Source organism: Phascolarctos cinereus, unplaced genomic scaffold (assembly GCF_003287225.1).
Source record: "Phascolarctos cinereus isolate Bilbo 61053 unplaced genomic scaffold, phaCin_HiC Scaffold_4;HRSCAF=312, whole genome shotgun sequence".
Taxonomy (NCBI): domain Eukaryota; kingdom Metazoa; phylum Chordata; class Mammalia; order Diprotodontia; family Phascolarctidae; genus Phascolarctos; species Phascolarctos cinereus.
Window position 1 is genome coordinate 289,299,423 of NW_027555847.1, and position 23,502 is coordinate 289,322,924.

At 34.2% G+C, this 23,502-nt stretch overlaps 1 protein-coding gene across 4 annotated transcripts in view; it reads left to right on the plus strand.

Annotated features, from left to right (window-relative positions):
• The window catches only part of CHD1 (chromodomain helicase DNA binding protein 1), a 122,204-nt gene that overhangs the window by 59,979 nt on the left and 38,723 nt on the right, over positions 1–23,502 (plus strand). For all 4 annotated transcript variants that reach the window (XM_078153108.1, XM_021009211.2, XM_078153109.1 and 1 more), the window contains exons 11-22: positions 840–967; positions 5,572–5,788; positions 5,908–5,997; positions 8,467–8,657; positions 9,152–9,340; positions 11,775–11,937; positions 14,002–14,154; positions 15,901–15,972; positions 16,545–16,694; positions 18,933–19,081; positions 19,262–19,358; positions 19,448–19,543. In XM_078153108.1, the coding sequence (XP_078009234.1) occupies positions 840–967; positions 5,572–5,788; positions 5,908–5,997; positions 8,467–8,657; positions 9,152–9,340; positions 11,775–11,937; positions 14,002–14,154; positions 15,901–15,972; positions 16,545–16,694; positions 18,933–19,081; positions 19,262–19,358; positions 19,448–19,543 (1,695 nt within the window). The remainder of the gene's footprint in view (positions 1–839; positions 968–5,571; positions 5,789–5,907; positions 5,998–8,466; positions 8,658–9,151; positions 9,341–11,774; positions 11,938–14,001; positions 14,155–15,900; positions 15,973–16,544; positions 16,695–18,932; positions 19,082–19,261; positions 19,359–19,447; positions 19,544–23,502) is intronic.

The following is a 23,502-nucleotide window of genomic DNA, read 5'->3' on the forward strand; positions in this document are numbered from 1 at the left end:
AGAACTAAACGTGTTATAAGCTACATAACTTTTTTCAAATCAGGTTCAAAATGTAAATGTATGCTCCATATGTTGATTGATGTAAATAAAAGGGTATTGACTTACAAAATAATGGGTTATTTGCTATGAGAAAAGAGGGAATAAGTTGAGTGAAAAAATTGATGAGGGAGACAGTAAAAAAATCCTGTGCAAGACAAGAATTTCTTCATTGAGCATATATACTGACAGTTTATTTTATTTTATTTGTTTCTTTATTGTCATTCAGTGGCCCACATATTATTGTTTTCTTTGTTGTCCTATGGGACTGAGAGCTTAATTTCAGTTCTTATTGAAAGTGTAATCAAATAATAATTATAATTCTTAACTGGCAAGTTAAATAGAAAAGCCAAGATTTAAGTGGCAATGACTATTCTTTCAAATTTGTCTTGCTATTTTTGTCTTTATTTTGTTTTGATTTGTTTTTAATCAGGTCAATGACAGTTCATATATATTGCTAAACTTGGCATTGCTATTGCTTGTGATTTTTAGCTACTTAATGTGTGATAATATCAAGGGGAATTTCAAACATTTCATTAACTGTTGTGTTATTTGTCAAGAAAGACAGTGTACTCTATTCTTCTACCTTTCATTTTTACCTCTTGGACTAAATAAAGTCTTTTTTGACTAGTATCAACTATTTTTTGCAATCATGGAATCAATCATTAAAGTTTTGTCTGTGATGACTGACATTAATAGGCTAGTTTGGAAATTTATGGTGATATCCAAGATTATTATCAGTGTACCTAAGTATTGATTCTTATGTTTAGTAGTTCTGTATACTAATCCTTATTTCTCCCAAGGTATTAAAACAAAGGCCAAGGTTTGTTGCACTGAAGAAGCAACCATCCTATATTGGGGGACCAGAAGGTTTAGAATTAAGAGATTATCAGTTGAATGGTCTAAATTGGCTTGCTCATTCTTGGTGCAAGTGAGTATGTTATGAATATTCTTTTTCAGATTCATAGAGGACATTTTGAATTTACAACAGATATAAATATGATTTCCAAAAGATTTACTTTTAACAGTAAACAGTGGAATAACTGTAAGCCCTTATTGGAAGGGAACAAATTGTAGAAAGGGAACAAGCATTTATTAAGTGCCTTTTATGTGCCAGGCACTGTGCTAAGCTCTTTACAAATATTATCTCAGATATTGCCCCATAATGTTCCTGCTGTGTTCTTTAGAAATTACTTTTCAGCAATTATTTTTCAAGTAATTTTAAGTGGTAATAGACTTGGAAGTAAAAGATTTCTTTGAACTGGAGTTTGCCTCTTTGGGTCTTTACATTCCTGGGACCCGTTTCATACTTACACTACTACTTCCCTCAGTTCCACTAATTGCACCTCCAGTTTGCAGCCTAATTCAAGGTGCTCTGTATCTTTCCTACTTTTTCTAAACTCTTCTCTGATTTTTCTCTTTAATAGGTAACTGATTATCATCTAGTTACCATATCTTCAACCCTGATCCATTCTGAGTTTTCTACACCAGTCCTCCAACACTCACCCTTTTTTAAATTATTCTTCAGTTGCCATTGTCTTTCTTATCTAATTCTTACCCTCATGCTTGAATTCAGCCATATCTCTTTTCTTTTCCCATTTTTCCTTCTGATAGTCATTTGCGTTTTTCAAAATTGACTAATAGTTATTTAAAGGAGCTATGAAAATACTTCAGTTTTGTATGCTTTATATGTTTATGTGCTTATGCAGATCAAAAACTTATTTTTCATTAAATCAAAATAAGGATTTCCTTCTATAGCCCTTTATGCTCAGAATTTTTTTTAAAGTTAAAATATTATAACACTTAAATGAAAACTTATTTTCTTATACTACAGGTTATATAGAGCAGAGTTAAGCTAGAACAGTGGTTTCCAAACTTTTTTGATCACTTACCTTACCGGTAAAATATTTTTGAGCACTCCTCTATTATATGTATATTTATTTGTTCATAAATTATATACATGGCCTATTGTACTAATATGTTCAGTGTAATTCAGAAAAAACTGGACATTTAAAAGTATGATAGAAAGATGAAACAAGGCATATTTTAAATTATTTAGAAATGGTATAAAAGTCCTTTTTGCTGTAACAAAAAAAAATCAGTATTTCTAGTGAGGGTAGCATATACTCAAATATTAATATTTCAAATAATCTTGATAATTTCACTTTTTTTGGCTGACTTTTTACTTTGTAATATGTGACACAGAATTCATACTACAAATAAGTAAAGAGTTTCAGCTCTACCATTTTCCCATTTCATTTGTGGTAGCATTTAATCTATGCTTTCATTGTAGGAAATTTTTAGGCCACTTTATGCTTTAATAATTTTTAAAAGAGTTAATTTAGTTTGTGTTAGAAAGTGTAATCCATAAATCTACTTAAGCAGATTCATGTCAACTTAATATATTATAATGCAGTGAAAGCAAATGAACATGTAAAAAGTGCCTCTATCATCTCCTCCACCTTGTAGAACTTCCAGTGCTTCCCTCTGGATACTTCCTAGGATACATGTCTGTCTGAAGTACTTTGTGAGGGCACCAGTGTCACACTGCATATTAAATATTAGTGCAGCTTAATTTGTTCTTGGGTTAAAAAATAAATATAGATAGAAGTTCTAATAGTTTCTTCCTGCATTGCCATGACCTGTCCTTCCCCTCCTCCTCAAGTACAAGCAGAAATAATACTACCATAGATCTTATCATTACTCACAAGTGTTCCATTGCCATACTAATAAACCCTCAGACTCTCTCTACACCTCAAGTTCACCTTACCTATGGGATGACTAAAGCATACGAGTTGATATTCCCTCATGCATCCTAGCATCCCAGTTCCTCAATCTACTCGACTTGATTATCTGTTCCTCCACTTTACAACTAAAAACTTTTTTTTTGTTTTGGAAAATATAGTCATTTTGAATTTTTAAATGTTATTTATTATATTTTTAAAATACATTTAAAACTTATCAGTTTTAATTTTTATATGGTAATGTCAGTAGCTAATAACCCACATAAACAAAAGCTCTTTGGGGTCTATAATAATTTTTAAGAGGGGAAAAGGAGTCCTGAGACCAAAAAGTTTGAGAACTACTGTTATAGATGATTCCCGGATCCATATATCCACCCTTAGTTTCTCCTGAACTGTAGGTCCACATCACCCAGCTACCTTTTGGATCTCTCAAACTCAGTGTCTCATAGTTGTCTCAAACTCCCTATGTTCATTGAAACTGTCCCATCTTCCACATCTCCTTATTACAGTCAAGGGTACCACCATCCTTCAGTGTCTGCAACCTTAGTGTCATCCTCAACTTCTTGCCTGGATTATTGCAACTGTTTTTTAATTGTACTTCTTTACTAAAAGTATCTCCCCACCCCAATCATGCCAAAGTAGTTTTCCAAAAGTGCAGGTCTAATCATGTTCCCTTCAATCATTGAACTACAGTGGCTCCCTGTCTACCCAAGATCAAATATAAGTTTCTCTTTTGGGCACTTAATGATCTTCATAAACCTTTCCCATCCTACCTTTCCAGTCTTCTTACACTGTATGCCTTTCTACACTGTCTATGATTCAGCCATAGTAGGCCTACTTGTTGTTTGTCACATCTTGGTGCCTTTGCACAGGTTGTTTCCCACTCCACTCCCACCCTCAAGTCTGGAAATTTTTCTTCTTAATCTCTGCTTCTTAGAATTTTTGGCTTCCTTAAAATACAGCTGAAATCCTACCTCCTACTTGAGTCCTTTTACCATAAGCATCTAGTGCTTTCCCCTCAGAGGTTACCCCTCCATTTACCCTGTTGTTGGATCAAATGAGATAATACATGTAAAGGACTGTACAAATCTTAAAGCCCTGTATAAATGTTAGGCGTTGTTACTATTCTGTCTTTACTTGCGTTGTTATTTAGGTGATAACTCCTCTGTTAGAATGGAAACTCCTTAAAGGCAATAATTGCCTTTCTTTTTGTCTTTAGTGCATTGCCTGGCACATTGTAAGCTCTTAATAAATGCTTGGTTGGTTGTCTCTTTATGGACTTTTTTGTTGTCTACCTACCCCGTAATGCACTCCACTTTGGACTTTGGAGAGCTCTGATCTAGAGCAATATATTCCAACCTTTTTTTTTTTTTTGGACAGAGATAACACGTTTTGGTTTGCCATGATAATACTCATGTAAATTTACTATTGCTTTTTATAAAGCTAGCTGTCAGACTCCTCCCTCTTCCCATTCAGGTAGTTTAAGGAACTGTTTGATATCAGAGTGTTGAAGTGAAGAGTCTATATTTGGAGTCAAAGGACCTCAATCTAGTTCATGGCTCTTCTTACCTGCTTGATCTTGGGCAAGCCCCTTAGCCTACCTAGATCTTAGTTTAATCAGTTGTCAGGTATGGGTTAGCTTACTTCCTCATGTCTAATTCTGTGCGCTATGAAGATGAGGAGATCAGGATCACTTTGTGTTTACAAGGTGGGAGACCAATTTGGGCATATTGATGATTAAGAAGAATGTTGCTATCCCAGTGCACCAATATTAAATTTAATCCATTATAAGCATTTTTTTGGGCTGAGCCTCCAATTTCATCAGAATTGTAAACTCTAATGAGGAAACCATACAACTGCACATCAGCAGCTGTTCTGCAACTTAAAGTCTTCAAGAGTCACCTAGAGCCTTGAAAGATTAAGTGAATTGTTGAGTGAGGGCCCCCTAGACACTGTATGTATGGGCAGGACTTGAACCCCATCTCTCTTACTCAGAGTCTAGCTCTCTATTAACTATTGCAAAGTTACTTCTCCATTTTAAAAAGCAAACTTTACATACATATAACTCAAACAGACATCTTACTCTCTTTGGTCTAGTATGTCACTTTTAGTTTTCCTTGAATAACTTGGCTTCAGTTTTATAAGAATCTGATTAATTGTTTAGAAGCAATGGCTCAGAACCCATGATTCCTTATCTCTTTCTTCTGTCATTGTAACATACTCATTTCTTCTACTTCCTTGATATTCTACTGTCGCTTGTCTCTGAAACAACTCTGAAAGCCAGATAAGTTAGTTAATCTTTTCTGATCCTTCTGTTTTAGTAATGATTAGTTGATGGAGTAAGTCTCCCTTTTAACTTTTATTTAATAAGTATAGGCAGTTTTCATGCCTATACTTTCTCTTATGATTAAAAGAAGCTTTCCTTTGTAGAGTTCATCCTTGAAAAGAAGGCTGCTAAGTGTTCTAAATCAGATGTATGCCCTTTTATGTCAGAAATCTCAATTATTTGGCATCCAGGATGAGAAATGATAAAGAACACTTTCACTCCTTGTCCCTCTCTTTTCCCTTTTTCTTCTTTTCTCCTGTTTTCCTCCTATTTTGTCATTTCTGGTTCATCATTCAATGTTTTTGTCTGTCTTCCTTTTATAGGGAGCTCTTGGAAGGGACCATGATATTTTTATATTGCTTTCAGCACCTACCACAGTGTCTTGTATATAATGGGTATTGAATAAATGTTTGTTAAATAAGTGTTTGATATATGGGAAAACACTTCTTTTCTTGTATTTTGTAGAGGAAATAGCTGTATACTTGCTGATGAAATGGGCCTTGGAAAAACAATACAGACGATCTCATTTCTTAACTATCTTTTCCACGAACACCAATTGTATGGGCCTTTCTTGTTAGTAGTACCACTTTCCACACTCACTTCCTGGCAAAGAGAGATTCAGACATGGGCTCCCCAGATGAATGCTGTAGTCTATTTAGGGGATATTAACAGCAGAAATATGGTAAGTTGTTCAGCATAACCATAATAAGGCATATCTCATTTGAAATGAGTAATTTTTAAAATTTGTTGCTATTTAGTATATTTTGTTTGAGACCATTTTGTGGTTTGTTTGCTTGGTAGATAAGAACACATGAATGGATGCATCTTCAAACCAAACGGTTAAAATTTAATATTCTTTTGACAACTTATGAAATTTTATTGAAAGATAAGGTATGTAATGACTGGTAATTAAATAGGTCCTTTTCTAAGTATGTTGTTTATATTTTATAAGGTCATACATGTTGGCAAGATGTTAGGAACCATTTCTATTAACATTATTTCTTATGGTGTCCATGATACAATGTATTTGTAAGCTCATGAAATTTGTTGATGGCTACTTTAATTTTTGTTTTGTTTTGTTTTTTGCTTTTGGGTGGCTACTTTAATTTTTACTGTGTCAGTATGATTTAAATACCTCAAGAAAAAATTTGAATACTTTAATATCTTTAGCTATAAAATGAGAGGACTTAAATGCTTTCTAGACCACCTTCTAGGTATGAAATTATATTCCAATGGAAACATTGTAGGACTTGGGAAAAGATCTAGTTCTGATCTTGGCTCTGCTATTTTTACTAATTTTATGTTTATGAGTAAGTCAGTGTATCTCCAGATGTCAGTATCCTCATTTGTAAAATGGGGATAAAATGTTTACCACCTACGTCATAGAGTTTTTGTCAGGAATATACTCTTGAGTTTATAATTATTATTGTTAGGTTGTTTTTGAGAAGTGGTATAATGGATATAGGGCTTTACAATCAGGAAAACCAGGTTTTAAGTGATACCTACTTTTTTGTGGTGATGTGCAAGTCATTTGGACTTCTTAGTGTCAGTGGTAACATCTTAAGATTTTAATTACTCATGACTTGCTGATTTGCATTGAGTTTCTGCATCATAAGTTCCCCATCTTGATGAAATCACAGGTCTTTACAAACAAAAAAGACACTTAAAAAACCCCTCTTCTTATTGTTACCATGTCTTCAGCTTGATTAAATAACTCTGCTGATTAGTTTGTGAGAGGAATGGGCTAGCAGATTTGAGTAGTTAGGCTATATCAGTTCTTCTCTGATTAATACTAGAAGCACCACATATATCAAATGACAAAAAAAATACTTTGAAACAAAAATTTTCATCGTATTATCTGTTTTCTTTGACTTGTGCATTTTTTTTTTAATGCACTGTATCAACTGACATAACTTGGTCTTTCAAGGCATTATTAATTTCTGGTCCTTCTAATGTTAAGCCTGTACTCATAAAAACATAAGAGAATAAAGCATAGCCTGCCACTACTACTTTGCTTTATTCTTTTTTTTTCCTGTTGTTTGTGTCTAGTCCATTTCTGTGTTGACTTAAAATCTCGAACAGAGAATGAGCCAGAGGTGAAACTCAAGATCAGTGAATGTTGTTAGAACCCAGTAAAGGAAGCTGAAATTACTTAATAAAGTCAGAGATGTAAACCTGGAAGAGACCTTAAAGGCCATCAAATTGAGTTTCATTTTACAGATGATGAAACTGAAGCTCATAGATATTAGCCAACTTTCCCAGAGACACACAGCTATTACATATCTGAGGCAGGATTTGAAATTACTTCTTTTTCCAGTTCAGTCCTTTCATTCTACATATTTTGCCATTGATCTGTTTTCATTATTAACAGTGCTATAGAGACAGTGAGGGTACAGGAACATTAAAAAGCACTGTTTGTTGTTCACCCCGCCCCCAAAAAAGAAAGGGAAAAACCTCATTATGACAAAAATACCGCCAGTAAAGATGAGGGGGAAAAAATTAAAAGCAATTAGGTTACATAGTGGATAGAATGCCTGACTCCAAGTGAGGAAGACCTGAATTCAGATACCACCTTCAACACTAATGGTATGACCCTAGGCAAATCATCTAATGGAGATTTTATTTCATGCTGTCATTTTCTTCATCTGTAAAATAGAGATAATAATAGCACCTGCCTATAGATTTGTTGTGAGGATCAGATGAAACAGATGATACATGTAAAGTGCTTTAGAAACCTTAAAGTGCTATAAAACTGCTAGTTTGTTAATGGTGGTGATGGTTATTCGTGGTTGGGGAAAAGTTTGAGAATAAATATTCCTATAACCCCCATAACCATACAGATAAGAAAAAGGGTAGAAAAACAGCATAGTCTGATGTACCCCTGTGTGTAGACCTTGGTTAATATTCCCTAGCTTATACCTACTAAGTTACTACCTACTAGTAGAAATATAACTTACCCAAGGAATTAGCATGGTACGGTGAAAATAGCATAGGTTCTGGACTCAGAGGATGCTGGTTAGAATCCTGGTTTCACTGCCTGCTATTACTACCTGTGCTATTTCAGACAAATCACTTAATTTACCTGAATCTCAGTTTTCCTCATATGTAAAAGGAGAGTATTAGACCACATGGCCTATAAGATCCCTTCTAGTTATTGATCTAAGATGATCCTGTGGTCACTAGTCTGTAGAAAATGTCTGGTGTAGTTAATATTTAATTAACTTTATACTTCTTCATAATCATGTTATTCTGCCTTAGTTGTAAATTCTGGGAACGTACTTAGCAAAATTAAATTTGTATTTTGTATTTAAAAGTTTAAGTTGACACCTTGTAACTAAAATATGCAACTTCATATTTAAGGCTTTCCTTGGTGGCCTGAATTGGGCATTCATAGGTGTAGATGAAGCTCATCGATTAAAGAATGACGACTCACTTTTATATAAGACCTTAATAGACTTTAAATCCAATCATCGTCTTCTTATTACTGGAACCCCTCTACAAAATTCCCTTAAAGAGCTCTGGTCTTTGCTCCACTTCATCATGCCAGAAAAGTAAGCCAACCATGAGAATGAAATTTCATTCTGTATGTTAATTTTTTTTTCCTATGTGCAATATAAAAGGGAAAAAGGTTTACACTTAATTGTAGTACTTAATGTTATGGCCCCAGAACTTATTTCTGTGAGAAGCATGTAAAGGGAAGTATTTTAAGTTAGTGATTAAACACTAACTAAAGTCTCAAAATAATGAAAATACTTTTAAAGTTTTTGCAGTGAATGCAACATTCAGATATATTTCTTTTAAAAAAAAAAAAAAGAGACTTCCTGAAATTAATTAATAATTTAAATTCACCTTGACTCACAAGGTATTCCATATTGGATTTCTTTGGGGTGGGAGGAATTTTCCAGAGTAGTAGAGAATTCAAAGTTTGAGATATGTTGTTATATTCATTTATGTCTATTACTTTTGTAAAAACTATATTTTTAATGACTTACTTTAAACCAAAGTTTCTGTTTCCTTCAATAATGAGTCTAATCATATTTTTAAGATTTTCTTCCTGGGAAGATTTTGAAGAGGAACATGGCAAAGGGAGAGAATATGGGTATGCAAGTCTCCACAAGGAGCTTGAGCCTTTTCTGTTACGCCGAGTTAAGAAAGATGTAGAAAAATCTCTGCCTGCCAAAGTTGAGCAAATTTTAAGAATGGAAATGAGTGCATTGCAGAAGCAATATTACAAGTAAGTTACATCACCCACAACACATTCTGAACTTTTTTGTATGTAAAAACCAGTTTGATTCTTGAATTGTTTAGGAAATTTATTTCTGCGGGTCAGTCATTTTAGTCATGTCCCACTCTTCATGACCGCATTTGGGATTTTTGTGGGAAAATACTGGAATTGTTCGCCATTTTACAGATGAGGAACTGAGGCAAAGAGGGTTAAGTAACTTGCCCAGGATCACACATTTAGTAGGGTTTTGAGGCCAGATATGAACTCAAGCCCAATGCTCTATCCACTTCACCACCTAGCTGCCCCAGTAATGTATAGTTATGGACTAGTAAAAAAGTTTTCTCTTGTGCTGAATTTATTGGACATAAGGGATAACTTTTTGAACAGCAAGTATCACAGTAATCAGTAATGTATTACCAAGATGTGTTTGAAACAGCTATCCTCAGAGATCCTCAAGAAGAGTTTATTTGTCCTATGTTTTGTATTTATTCTATGTTACTCCCCAGTTATTATAACCTTCAATGGTTTCCCATTGGTAGCATAAATTCAATCTTGACTTCTGAACTTGGAATTTCAAGCCGTATACAATATGATTCCAGCCTACCTTTCCAAGTCTTATTGAATCTCTTGATATACTTTGTGTTCTGGTCAAAATTTACTAACATCCATATATTGTAGGTAATAAAATAGCACTGATAACAACTACATGCCCTCTAGCCTAGTCATTTACTTTTTCCAAAGGAAACAGTTGAATTAGGTGATTTCTTGAGGTCCTTGTCTAGTTTTAGAAGGAATTTATCATTTACATTGTAACTTAATTAAATTTGTTTTTCAGCAGTTAGGTTTTTTATTTCATTTCAGTGAGCATTAACTAAATACCTACTATGTGCCAGAACAAAATCATTCTACATTCCTTGATTCAAGATATAGCAACAGAAAAAAATATTATTATAAACATCAGGCTAGGCATAAAATAAGGAAAATGTATGCGTAGCCTATGTGTTCATTGTGATGGAGATCTAGCTCACAGAACAAGTTGATAAGGGATTCCCTCTGAATTAGGAAGTCTCTTGTTGAGACTCCAGTTGCTCTTGTTTGAGGGAGACATTGTATTGATTTCATCAACTCCCACAATATTGCAGAGCTTCCTGGAAGAGATCTGTGATCATTCAAAGGAGTTTGACCTGACCATCCTTATGGATAGAGAATGTCTTATTTCCCAGCTGGCAGCCTTCATTTGGCTAAATATTTGATAGAGCTGGTATGTTAGAATGCATTTCTCAGACAAACTATAGATTGACAACAAGTTTTGATACAAGAGTTGAATAGAAGGAGAATTTGTTGGATTACCTTTAGAGAATTGTAAAGCTCCTTCAGTGATCCCAGGCTTCCCATGAAAGCAAAGGTAGCCTATGTTTTTTATACAGGCAATCTACCAGTGAAGAACTAAAAAGGAGTATCACATAGAGGATAGTGGAGAGGCGTCTGAGGAGGCTGCAAAACATATCCAATGAAGAACATCAAAGAACAGAAATAAAAGATGTCACTATGGAAAATTAAATTATATAGAGAAGATGGCTCTTTCACATAATGAGGACTAGGCTTAACAGTTGTCAGCCCATGTACTTCACTATTATCCTTGTTATATCCAGAGAAATTGAGGGAGCTCTTCAGCATAGTGGCTTTGACTTCCTATAGCTAACTTAGCTGAAGACATGGACAAGATCTATGTAGGCAGGCATGAATGGGTTGTAATGATGAATTTCAGTATTAACGAGATCACAAATCTAGTATTTTAGTATTGGCAAAGCACTTTGCTAGGTGCTGAGAATACAGAGACAAAAATGAAAGTCCTTTTGGGGAACAGCCACACATATATAGAAAATTAAATGCAAAAGGTATACCAAGTAATTCCCGGGTCAAGAGCATTAGTAATTAAGGGGATCAAGATAGGAGTGTTAGAGGCATGACATTTGAAGGACACTGTGGTGTAGAGGTGAAGAGGCAGTGTGTTCCAGGAATGGGGATGGCCTATGCAAAAACAGAGAGAAAGTTAGTTGGAATGTCTTATATGAGCAACAACATTAAGGCCAATTTGGCTGATCTGAAGAGTGTGTGAAAATGATTACTTTTTCAGTATATTGAAACCCCTTTAGAACTTTGGGTGGAAGATTAACTGACTTTTTAGGCTTGACATCTTTTAATGGGGTCAGTGGTGTTTTGGGGAATATAATTCGATGTCTACTTAAGCAGAGAGATTTTCTACAACAAGAGCTCTGTATACTGATGAAAGCATAAATCCAGAATGAAAACAAAGAAACATAAAATAGCACCATTGAGGAATTCTATTCTAGTAAGCTAGGTTGTGCTATGAACTCTTTAAGATTTCACAAATTATGTTTGTTTTCTAGTGAACATGCTACATCTATGATTTTTGTTTTAGATGGATTTTAACCAGGAATTACAAAGCCCTTAGCAAAGGTTCAAAGGGCAGTACCTCAGGCTTTTTGAACATAATGATGGAGCTCAAAAAGTGTTGTAACCATTGCTACCTCATCAAACCACCTGATAATAATGAATTCTATAATAAACAGGAGGCCTTACAGGTAAAATTTTACATATTATTATTTTGGATTTCATGAGGGACTTATAGATGTTTGAATTTTATGTTGAAATTTTTAATTTTTGGCAATAACTATTATTAGTTTGTTTAAATTTTATGTTTGAATATAATAAGATACTTAAAGTTTACAAAATTAGTTTAGCAACTGTCTTTAATTGTTATATAAAATTTTAGTTGTATTGATGTAGTTTTTACTCAAAAATTATTCTTGTGTGTAAAAATTAACATTTGTACCAAATTGCCAAAGGTATTACTGGATTTTTGTTACCATGTGTCATGGCAAAGAAGTCAGTCTTTTAAATTAAAAAATATCCTTCCTAAAATGGAGTCAACTTAGGACTTTAGTATGTAATCTAAAGTTTATCAGTAAACAAAATCCTGACTTCAGAATCAGCTTCTCACTGGCAGAAAAAGACACTAACCAGAGGTTAGAGCTAGTTGCTGCTGTTAAGTCATAAAGGAACATAACGTAAACATCAGCAGTAGTAAGCTGGTCTGTCCTGTATATCTTTTGCATGTAAATTACAAGCAAAGTCTTGATTTTCTCAGAACCCTCATTATACAGATTTGTTTTAGGATGGCAGCAGATTTTATTTATTTATTTATTCATTCATTCATCTATTCACCTATTTATTCATTCATTCATTCATTCATTTATTTACTTATTGATTGAATGTCTTTACCAAGCCAGTACTTAGCCACATCTGGTTTTTGACCTGCAGAGACCCTAGAATCATTTGTATCTATGGTCATGTTGTAGAGCCTTTCCCCTTCCTTTTTAGTAATCATGTTAAAAATGGGCCTTTTAGATAAACTTCATTTGATAGGGTGAAAAGTACAGTTTTCTTTTAAAATCTGACATGAGAAATGTTCCTAGTAAATTCCTTTAGAATCAGATTGTGAATTCTAAGTCTAATTTCTTGCCTTATTCCCCTTAGTACCAGATCACTTTGTTGAGTGGATTTAGCTGTGACTGTAGCATTTGACTTGATTTGGGAGGTTTCTATTTCCCAGTCATTTTTTTTAGTACCCCTTTCCAAATGAACATAATCAAAATTGAAAGGAGATCCAGTAGCATTTGCTGCTTTTTTGGAGAGGGGTGTAGAATTTCATTGCAGTGGGGAAACCCAGGTAATCAAACTTAATCCATCAGTTCAAGCAAACAACTTAATAAGAGTCCTGTTCACTTGCTTACTGGGGTGCTAAGTAGTTTAGTAACTTGTCCATAATTGTATAGCTGTGTATAAAATGCAATACACTTCAGCTCAGATCTTCCTGAATATAAAGCCAGTCCTTTATTTACTGTACTGTTTCCTCTCATTTGTTATAACTTCAGAGAAAAAATGATGGTAATATCATAAAAATATGTGTGTGTGTGTGTGTGTGTGTGTGTGTGTGTGTGTGAGAGAGAGAGAGAGAGAGAGAGAGAGAGAGAGAGAGAGAGAGAGAGAGAGAGAGATTCCTTCAGGAAAAGACAGCTTGCTTTATCACCCAATCAGCAACAGGTTAGTTGAGACCTGAGGAATTTTAATGACATTGAAAATCAGGTGTTTTGACCTTATGAATAAACTTCTATTATAATGAAGATCCATTTCAATTTTGAATAAAGTGGTGAGAGGGTATTGGCTTGTTTTTTACTTCACTTCTAGTTTGTCTTTTCTTGCTGGTTCATGGTTGGTCTGGAGCAAAAATCTTTTCAAGATTTGGCATTGAGTAGGAAGTATACAATGAAACTTGAATTTTTGTGTAGGAAGATAAAAATTCAGCCTATAGTGACATGCAATAGTAAATAAATTGCAACTGAAGGAAGCTTGGGAAAAGCAGATTAAAAGATTTTTAAAGGAGCTTGAATATAATAACAGTCATTCACATTTATATAGGTCTTTAAGAGTTATAAATATGAACTAAAACTTCTTTTCAAAATAGCTAATTTTATTTTTCATCATGTTGTTCTTTAACCTATATATAACAAGTTTGCTATGAAGGATTACATTTGATTTCATCTTTTTTCATAATATATAATAATTATAACCGATTTCTTCTTTAGCATTTAATCCGAAGTAGTGGAAAATTAATTCTTCTTGATAAGCTGTTGATTCGGCTAAAAGAACGAGGCAACAGAGTTTTAATTTTCTCTCAAATGGTGCGGATGTTAGACATACTTGCAGAATATTTGAAGTATCGTCAATTCCCTTTTCAAGTAAGACTAACTTTAAACTTGAACTGTCATCATTATTGTTCTTACAGTTTAGTCTATTTTCCAAGAAAATTATATAAAATTATCTTTCCGACTTTTTAAAAAATGACATTAATATTCTGATCCTTTAAAAAGATCTCTTGCTTTTATTATTTTTATGTTTCAACAACTGTCCTATTTTCTTTTTCTTTTTTATCTTTATTTCTGTTCATTCTTTACCTTTAGCCAAAGAACCATTTTATTCTTATAATTTTCCTACATGTTTTGAAGCTCTGTAAATGGCTTAAAAACATTCTGTAGGGATGGATTCAAATCCAAGGACAAATGATAGGCATATTCCAAGCAATAGTTTTAGATAAGAAAAGCAGAAGTATGGGAAACCTCAGGGCAAAATAAAAAATATTTTCTCTGTTTAGAAGTCATTGTTTAGAGACAGTTTTTTAAATACAGCATTCCTCATGCGGCTTATCATGCCAACGTGATTTTGAAATCACGTTGAAATTTTGAAATCACATTGCTAATATGTTATAACCAGATCATACTCTGAAATTCTTGAACCCTAGTATAACACTATTTGGCTCATCTCATTAATATAATTGTTCCTGTGGAAGTTAACTAGCCCCTTTGAAGCTGTTCGGCAGGGGTGGGGTTGGTATCAATGTGATAGTTAGTCAAAAAAAATGTAGAAATTCTATGAAAGGTACCAGGGTGTTTTAAGTGTTTTTTAAATGCCTTATGTTAAGTTCATGAGTTTATAAGTGCTGCAGTAGTGGGATAGTAGTATAGCAAAAGTAGACATAATCTCTCATAAAAGGGAATTCAGGGACTGTAGATAATTATTTAGCACCTGATTTGTGCAAGGTACCCTGGCCTTTGATAATTAGTGTAGGTCTAGTTTTGACCTACTGTGTATGACCTTTGAATCTAAGAGAGATTCCGTAGTTATAAACTTCTTGAAAATAAAATTTCTTTCCTTGAGAAAAAGTCCAAATTATCCCTGCCATCTTAATCCCAGTTTGTGGTAACATGATTTAATGTAAAGGGTGTTGAACGGAGGTTCATAGAATCTCCATTTAATATCAAACTTTGCTACTGCTGTGTGACCCTGGACAAATCACTTTAAATGATTTAGGCCTCAGTTTCCTTATCTGTAAATGAGGATGGTGGGCCAGATCAGAGACGACTAACAGTACCTGAACCAGATTAAAATGTAATTGGGATGTAAAATGTAATTTAACAAAATAAATAAAAATAAAATAGAACATAATGTTACTATGTGATTTTCTAATTCACTGTGTAGTAGACAGGGTTTGATGCATGGCTAGATAACTTCTAAGATCCCGTTCTGGCTCTAGATATGTAATTCTAAGCCTCTCTGAACCTAAACCAACTGTCAGTTGCTCATAAATTCAACTGAAAAGTTAGTATTTCGTGCCAACTCTGATAGTAAGTTAAGAGCAATTGGCAAAGTTAAAATCATACAGAAAAATTTTTGGCAATCTTTTAAGAAGCTTGTTTCATCACTTATGTTACTTCCATATATGACTCCTAAAAGAAAGGACTTGTGATACTTGTTATCCTCTAAACCCACTGAGAGAGATTAGAATTACTTCAGTTTTATTAATGAGCTTTATAGTTTCATTCACATTTACTTTATTTTGCAATTTTATTTCATTTTTCACATAAGAATTTTGTCTTTATTATTGTTTTCCTGTTCATTATCTTTAACTGATGTTTTTGTCATTCCAGAGATTAGATGGTTCAATCAAAGGAGAATTAAGAAAACAAGCATTAGATCATTTTAATGCTGAAGGATCTGAGGTCTGAATTTGATTATTTTCTCCCATTTAAACATTGAATATACATATGTCTCTTTAGTAACCATGATGAATTATTATTTTAACTTTTTGAAAGCACTTTGAAATGTCTATATATTGGTCAATTTGATTAAGAAAATTATTCCTAAGTAGATTTCTCCATTGTTTTGACTGTCAAAGAATTTTTCTTATTCCTGTGTTAGAAAGAGAACTGTGCATCAAAGTTTTTATAGAATAAGTTATGATGGGGGTAGCTAGATGTCACAGTGGATAGAGCTCCAGCCTTAGAGTCAGGAGGACCTGAGTTCAAATCTGGTCTCAGACATTTGACACTTACTAGCTGTGTGACCCTGGGCAAGTCACTTAACCCCAGTTGCCTCACCAGAAAGCAAAAAAAAGTAAGTTATGATGCAGAGTCATTTGCTGAAAGGTAAATTTGCTTTTGACATTTAAAATTTGCTAATTCCCTAATATCACTAGTTTCCTCTCAGAATTAATATTATTACAGCATCTGTTTCTAATGACATTCAACTGTGATGAATTTTAAAGTGTCACTATTTTCTTTTATTTCTATAGGACTTTTGTTTCTTACTTTCCACAAGGGCTGGAGGACTAGGCATCAATTTAGCATCTGCTGACACTGTTGTTATATTTGATTCTGACTGGAACCCACAAAATGATCTGCAGGCACAAGCTAGAGCCCATAGAATTGGGCAGAAAAAACAGGTACAAATACATCACCACTCTGAAATCCAGTCTTCACTTAGGGCCTTTTAAATTGATATTTGTTAATTCTTTACTATCTTTTTTTTTTTTTTAAGGAAGATTGAAGTCTCACTAACATGAGGGAGGGGCAGTTCTTGACCTGAGATCAACAGATCCTAAAGGGGTATCTGAATAGATTTCAGGGAATCTGTGAACTTGGATGTCAAAAATTGCGTCTTTAATTTCAATATAATCAGTTTTATTTATAATCCTATGTATTTTACTTAATGCATTTAGTAATATTATACTGACAGGAGATTCACAGACTTGATTTGTCTGTCAGAAGGAGTTCATGACTCATAAAAAAGGTCAAGAAACACTGTTCTAATTGATATATAACTGCATTTCCCCAAAGCTCAACCAGTAACTGACAGTAAAGCTAATATTTAAGAAGACCATACCTTTAAAAAAGTCCTGTTGTTTGTACATAAAAGCATGGATTAATTTCACACTTTATACTTTATTTGGAAGAAAAATGTTTGATATCGTACTGACTTAACATATTTCTTAGACAATAGCATTCTTCCCCCATACTTTGCAAAGCTATGCACCTCCCAGGTCATTAAACTCTTTCTCACGTGTGTGTGTGTGTGTGTGTGTGTGTGTGTGTGTGTGTGTGTGTGTGTGTGTGTGTGTATTTAACTTCAATTATGATTTGAGAGGCAGCTTTGTTTTAGTCATGTCCAATGTTTCATGACCCCATTTGGGCTTTTCTTGGAAGAGATACTGGAGTGGTTTGCTGTTTCCTTCTACGGCTCATTTTACATATGAGGAACTGAGACTAAAAGAGTTAAGTGACTTGTCCAGGATCACATAGCTGGTAAGTATCTGAGGCCAAGTTTGAAGTCAGGAGGATGAGTCTTTTGGACTTCAGGCTGAGCACTCTATCCACTGCTCTACCAAGCTGCCCTTAAGAGGTAGCACTGGACTGAAAATAAGGGTACCAGGCTTAGCTCTTGGAAAAGCTTGGGCAAGTCACTTTACCTCTTTGAGTCTCAGTTTACTTATGCATAAAGTGAAGGGATTAGTTTAAGTGATTTCTATGGATGTTCCCATCTCTAAAGTTTTTTAATATTTTTGTGGCTGACTTCAAAACCTTTATTTATTGTTCCTTCTCATCCAAGCTCCAGATTGGCATTTCCAGCTACCTACCAGACTTCTTCGTTTTACCTTAATCAGCATGTCCAACAGTGAATTTATCCTCTTGTTCTCTATTAACACAGAAAATGTCTAGTCTCTCTGACACTCCTATTTTTGTACATTTTATTGCCAGTTTTCCATTCATAGGTTTGAAACCTTGAAATTAATATGTTCAGTTTAACATTTATTGAATGCACGCTATGTACAAAGCATTGTGTCTCTTCAAACTCTAAACTTTTATCGTTTGCTACCGTCCAACCAGTCACCAAATCTTATTATACTCTCCAACTCTTATGAACAGTGTGATGTACGCAGATTAAAGAAAAAATGAATGTTGAATGTAGTGTCCAATCTCTCCATCCCTTTCTTTCCATTTCTGCAACAACCACCTACTTGAGCCCTTTCTTATTTCTTGTTTGGACCATTGCAATAGCTTATTAGCTGGTCTCCAGTCTTCTGATCACTTTCTCTCCAATACATTTTACATATTGTTGCCAAATCAATTTCTAAAGTCTAGCTGCAATCACGACAGCATCTTGCTCCAGAACTTTTAATGGTTCCCTGTTTCTGTGCACTAAAGTCTGTACTCTCTAAAACCTGGTACTATATATATCCTATCCTTTACTGTAGCTAAGCTGCCTTGAATCATGCTTTTTGCTTTTCTTTTTTAGTTTATTCAGTATTCCCATATCCATAATGCTCTAATTCTTCCTTCCCTTTGTGAAAATCCTATTCATCTTTCATGACCCATCCCAATTCCATCTCTTCTACTACCTTCTCCAATCTTCTCGACCCAAGTGATTTTTCTCACTATATTTCTATAGTATTTTGATACCTACACTAGGGTTGTTTTTGTTTGTTGTGTTTTTGCAACTAAATTAAAACCTCCTTTGAGAAAAGAAGCTTTTCGTCTTTGTATCCCCATGAGACAAACTGTAGTGCTTTGCATGTAACAGTAAACTATATTGGCAGTTGTACTCCCTTGAATGTTTCTTTGTAACAATAATAACTTTCTTCATTTTATCATTTATATAAATTGAGGTGTACTTTTTTACATAGGTTAATATTTATCGTCTAGTTACAAAAGGATCAGTTGAAGAAGATATTCTTGAAAGAGCCAAAAAAAAGATGGTGCTTGATCATCTGGTAATTCAGAGAATGGACACAACTGGGAAGACTGTTCTACACACAGGTTCTGCTCCCTCAAGGTAGATGTTTTATAAGCAGAGAGTGTTTTGATAACATCAAACAGTTGAGCTAGATTCTGATTTTTACATAAATTTTCATGGGTGTTTACAGTTATACACATAAATATTTAAAGAAGTGTTTTTACAATATTGAATTAGCTTGTTTATATGTGATTCGTGGTTCGTTTTTTTCTGCTTTAGTTCTACACCTTTTAATAAGGAAGAGTTATCGGCAATTTTAAAATTTGGTGCTGAAGAACTTTTTAAAGAACCTGAAGGAGAAGAACAAGAGCCTCAGGTAAAGAGAATTTAACACATAGAATTTATGTGGGAGTAGGTATGGCCATACTTAAGTTCCCAAGATTAAAATATTCTTTCCATTTATAGGAAATGGATATTGATGAAATCCTGAAGAGAGCTGAAACTCATGAAAATGAACCAGGCCCATTAACTGTAGGAGATGAATTGCTTTCCCAGTTTAAGGTATATTTCTCATTTTTGAAGCATTTTTTTTTATTAAAGAAACAATTTATATGAAAATTGAGTATCATTTGGAATAATGGTAAGAACACAGTTAACAGAATTTTGGAGACGCGGGTTTAGTTTTTATTTCTGTGTTAAGTGGAAGTTCTTATAAGGTGCCTACCATGCTGAGAGGAGATATATGCCACACATTGGTCAAATTGAGAGACCTAGTTTTCTGGGAGAAGGGAAGGCTTAGTTGGGGCTAGACACATAGAACGTGATTTCCATCTTTAAGCATTTGAAGCGATCACATGGAAGAAAAATATATTTATTCTGTCTTGAAGCAGAGAGCAGAATTAGTAGTGATTGGTTTTGAGATGGAGAATTTGGTTTGGTGTTTAAAAAAAAAAGGCAAGTATCCTAATTATCAGAATTGTTAAAGAATGAAATGTGTTGCTTTAGAAGGCAGTGAGATATATGACTGAGATCTTCTAGCATGAGGATATCTTTTTAGGTCTAGGTTAGACTAAATGATCTTTGGAGACCTGAGATTCCATGATGTTGGGTAAATTATATAACATCAGTGGCCCTTATTTTCCTTATCAGCTAATAGGCTACTTGTATTGCCTATTAATTCTGGCATTTTGTGATTAAGATACATAGTTTTTCCATTGTCACACTTTTTAAGTTTTTTTTTTTTAATTTTCAACTTAGTCTGCTGGAAAATGGAAGTATATAGACTTTTTTTTTTAAAGTATATAGCCTTCTTAAAGAAAGTGTTTGTCTTATTATGGTAGACTAACAGTCAATGTAGTTAGGTTGTATAAAATTTTTCATGTATTATTAACTCTTTTGTTATTTTCCTAGTCATGTATTTTAAGGGTATTAGTAAGAATTTTATTTGGAAACAGAAAATATGAATAAATTCATTAAGTTGAGGATAAGGCTTTTCTTGGACTATATATTTTTCATTGCTGGCAATTTTTTGGCAGAATTTGATTCAACCAGGTTAGTTCCAGTTTGCTAGCCACTGAAACAAAATTATTGCAGTCTAAAAGTTTTCAAATAAGAGATTCAGAGGTGTCACTTTTTCCCTCAGAAATCTTAAGTAAATCAATCGTGTAAAGTAGCAAATAGCTATTATTGTAGGCACACATCCCATAAATGTCAGTGCCTAAGATATTGCAGGAGATTTTTATAGGGTGACATATGCATCTAACCTTAAAAGAAAGTTGTGTAATTCTTTATTTTTTAAAATTTTATTTTTTCATTCAGCAAAAATTCATCTTCTCACCCCTCTCCCTGTTACAAACATGTATAGTTAAGCAAAACAAATTGCCACATAGGCCATGTCCAAATATGGATGTGTGCAGAAAAGAGAGAAACAGTGTTTCTTTAGCTGTTCACCTTTCCATCAGGAGATTGGTGGTATGTTTCATTTAGTAGGAATCATAGTTCATCATCAACATTTTTCAGAGTTTCTAATACTTTCAAAGTTGTTTGTCTTTACCAATATTTTTGTCATGGTATAACTTGTTCACCTAGTTCTGATCACTTCGCTCCACATCAGTTCATACAGTTCTTTCCGGGTCTCTCTAAAAAACATACTCTTCATCATTTTTTTGAAGCCCAATATAGTCAGTCTGTCTCATTTATTTACTATAACTTCTTCAGCCATTTCCCAATTTGCAGGAACCTCCTCAAATTCCCATGCTTTGCCACATTGAAAAGAGCTATAAATATGTTTGTACATCTGTAGAGTCTGCTTTGCTTAGGATTAATTCTTTAATCTGCCCTCCCTCTAATTCCCTCTTCTCCTTTCTCCCTTTTGTTTCCTCTTAATTTGTTGAATGAAATGTTTTCTACACCCCACTCTGTGTGCATGTATTTTTCTCCCTTTTGACCAGTTCAGAGGACACTGAGGTTCAAGTAAAAGTCATTTTTCTCATCTCATCTTACTGTTTGTCTATTTGTGTACCCCTGATTATGTGAGATAATTTTCCCTTCTTCCCCTGTATATTCCTCTTCCTCTTTGTTTTCCTAAGATCATCAAGGCAGAAAACCACTCCCAAGCCTTCTGTCTGTATAGATTCCTTCTGTTACCCCTGATAATGATAGATAGATTCAAGGGGCTACATATATCAACTCCCTGTGTTTGAATGTATCCTTGTTTTAGTCATTTATGATTGTTATTCAAGTTTACCTTTTTATTAAAGTTACTCTTATCATCTGTGTTTTGGGCTTCAAAGTTTCTACACAGTTCTAGTATTTTCATCAGGAATGCTTGAAATCTTTTGTTTCATTTTTGCTCTATGGGATTATATTCAGTTATGCTGGGAAAATTATTCTTGGTTATAAACCTGTATCCTTTGCCTTCTAGAATATTGTATTCTAAGCTCTCCAGTCCTTTATACTGTTGTCTGCTAAATTATGGTGATTTTGACTGTGCCTCCTCAGTACTTGTTTTTTTTCTTTCTAGCTGCTTGCACTATTTTTATTTTGATCTGAAAGTTTTGGATTTTCATTTCAGTGTTGCTGCTAGTTTTCATTTTGGGTTTGTTTTTGTTTTTGTTTTATTGTTGTTCATGAGGTGGCCACTGAATTCTCTTCATTTGTACTTTGGCCTCTGGCTCTAAGATCTGGGCAATTTTCTTTTAAGATTTCTTGAAAGATGATATGTCAGCTTATTTTTTTGGTCATGACATATAATCCAATGATTCTTAAATTTTTTTCTCCTTGATCTGTTATCAGGTTAGTTGTTTTTGCTATGAAATACTTTATATTTTGTTTCATTTTTTTTCCAGTCTTTTGACTTTTTTTTAACATTTTCTTTCAGGGAGTCAGTGACTTCCATTTGATTTATCTTAATTTTTAGGGAGATGGTTTGTTATTCCAAGCTGTTATTTGCCTTTCCAATTCTCTTTTCCATAGCTTTCTTTTCTGTTTTTTTCCCTCAAACACTCATTTCTTTATAAAAAAAAATTTTAATTCCCCATTTAACTCTTATTTCAAGTCTTCCAGAAATTCTAGTTGACTTTGTATCCAAGCTGTGTTTTTCTTTGAGACTTTCTTTGTAAATGTTTTCTTAGAGCATTGACTCTTGTGCTGACTTCAGGGAAAATCAGGCTGGAGACTTGGAGGCTTTCAGTTCTCCCAGAGCAAAGTCTGTTTGCTGCCTCCTTGGTTTCATCTCTACAATTTGGATCTGAGCCATAGTGGACTGTTACTGGACACAGACACTATCAGTCAGCTGGAGAAGCTGGGAAGGTTCAGAGTGACAGAATTACAAGTTTTTCTTTGTTCTGGGAATCCGGCCTTAGTTTCCCTCTGGCAGACTTCAGATGGGGCTAGAAGCTGAAACTGAAACGCAACTCTGTTTAGAGTTATACCACTGCTACTGGCTTCTCAACTTGCTTCTGGCTTATATCTCCCAAACGGGGTGGCACAGGACCCTTTCTCAGTCCACCCTTTATCTGTGAACCAGAACTAAGCAGTGAACAGTAAAGCTGACACGTGGCACCTGTTCCCATTTCAGGCATTGTGACCTAAGGCCCCTTCTTCCCCTGTGGCACAGCTTCTCCCTAGACTGGTCTTCTGCATTGCTTCTATTCAGACCCTATCTGTAGTCTGCACAGTGCTCTCTATCTTTCTCCCTAAGTTCATCTGGGTTGGCAAAATGACTCTGACTTTTTTTTTTTCAATTTCCTCATTAAGATTTGATCTGGTGCATTTTACTAGCATTTACTAGATTTATTCGAAGGAATTTGGAAGGACTTCGGTGCATTACTTTCTGCTACTCTCCTTCTTGGTTCTACCTCTCAAGTGTTATTCCTTATACACAAAAAAGCAGCTATTTTCATCAAAACATTTTAGTTTAGTTGTCACATCTTCATCTGTGTTGACTGCCTCTCTTAATAATTCTAATACTATCCAACTGAAATTGATTTTTAAAACCAACCAAACCATTAAAGGCTTTC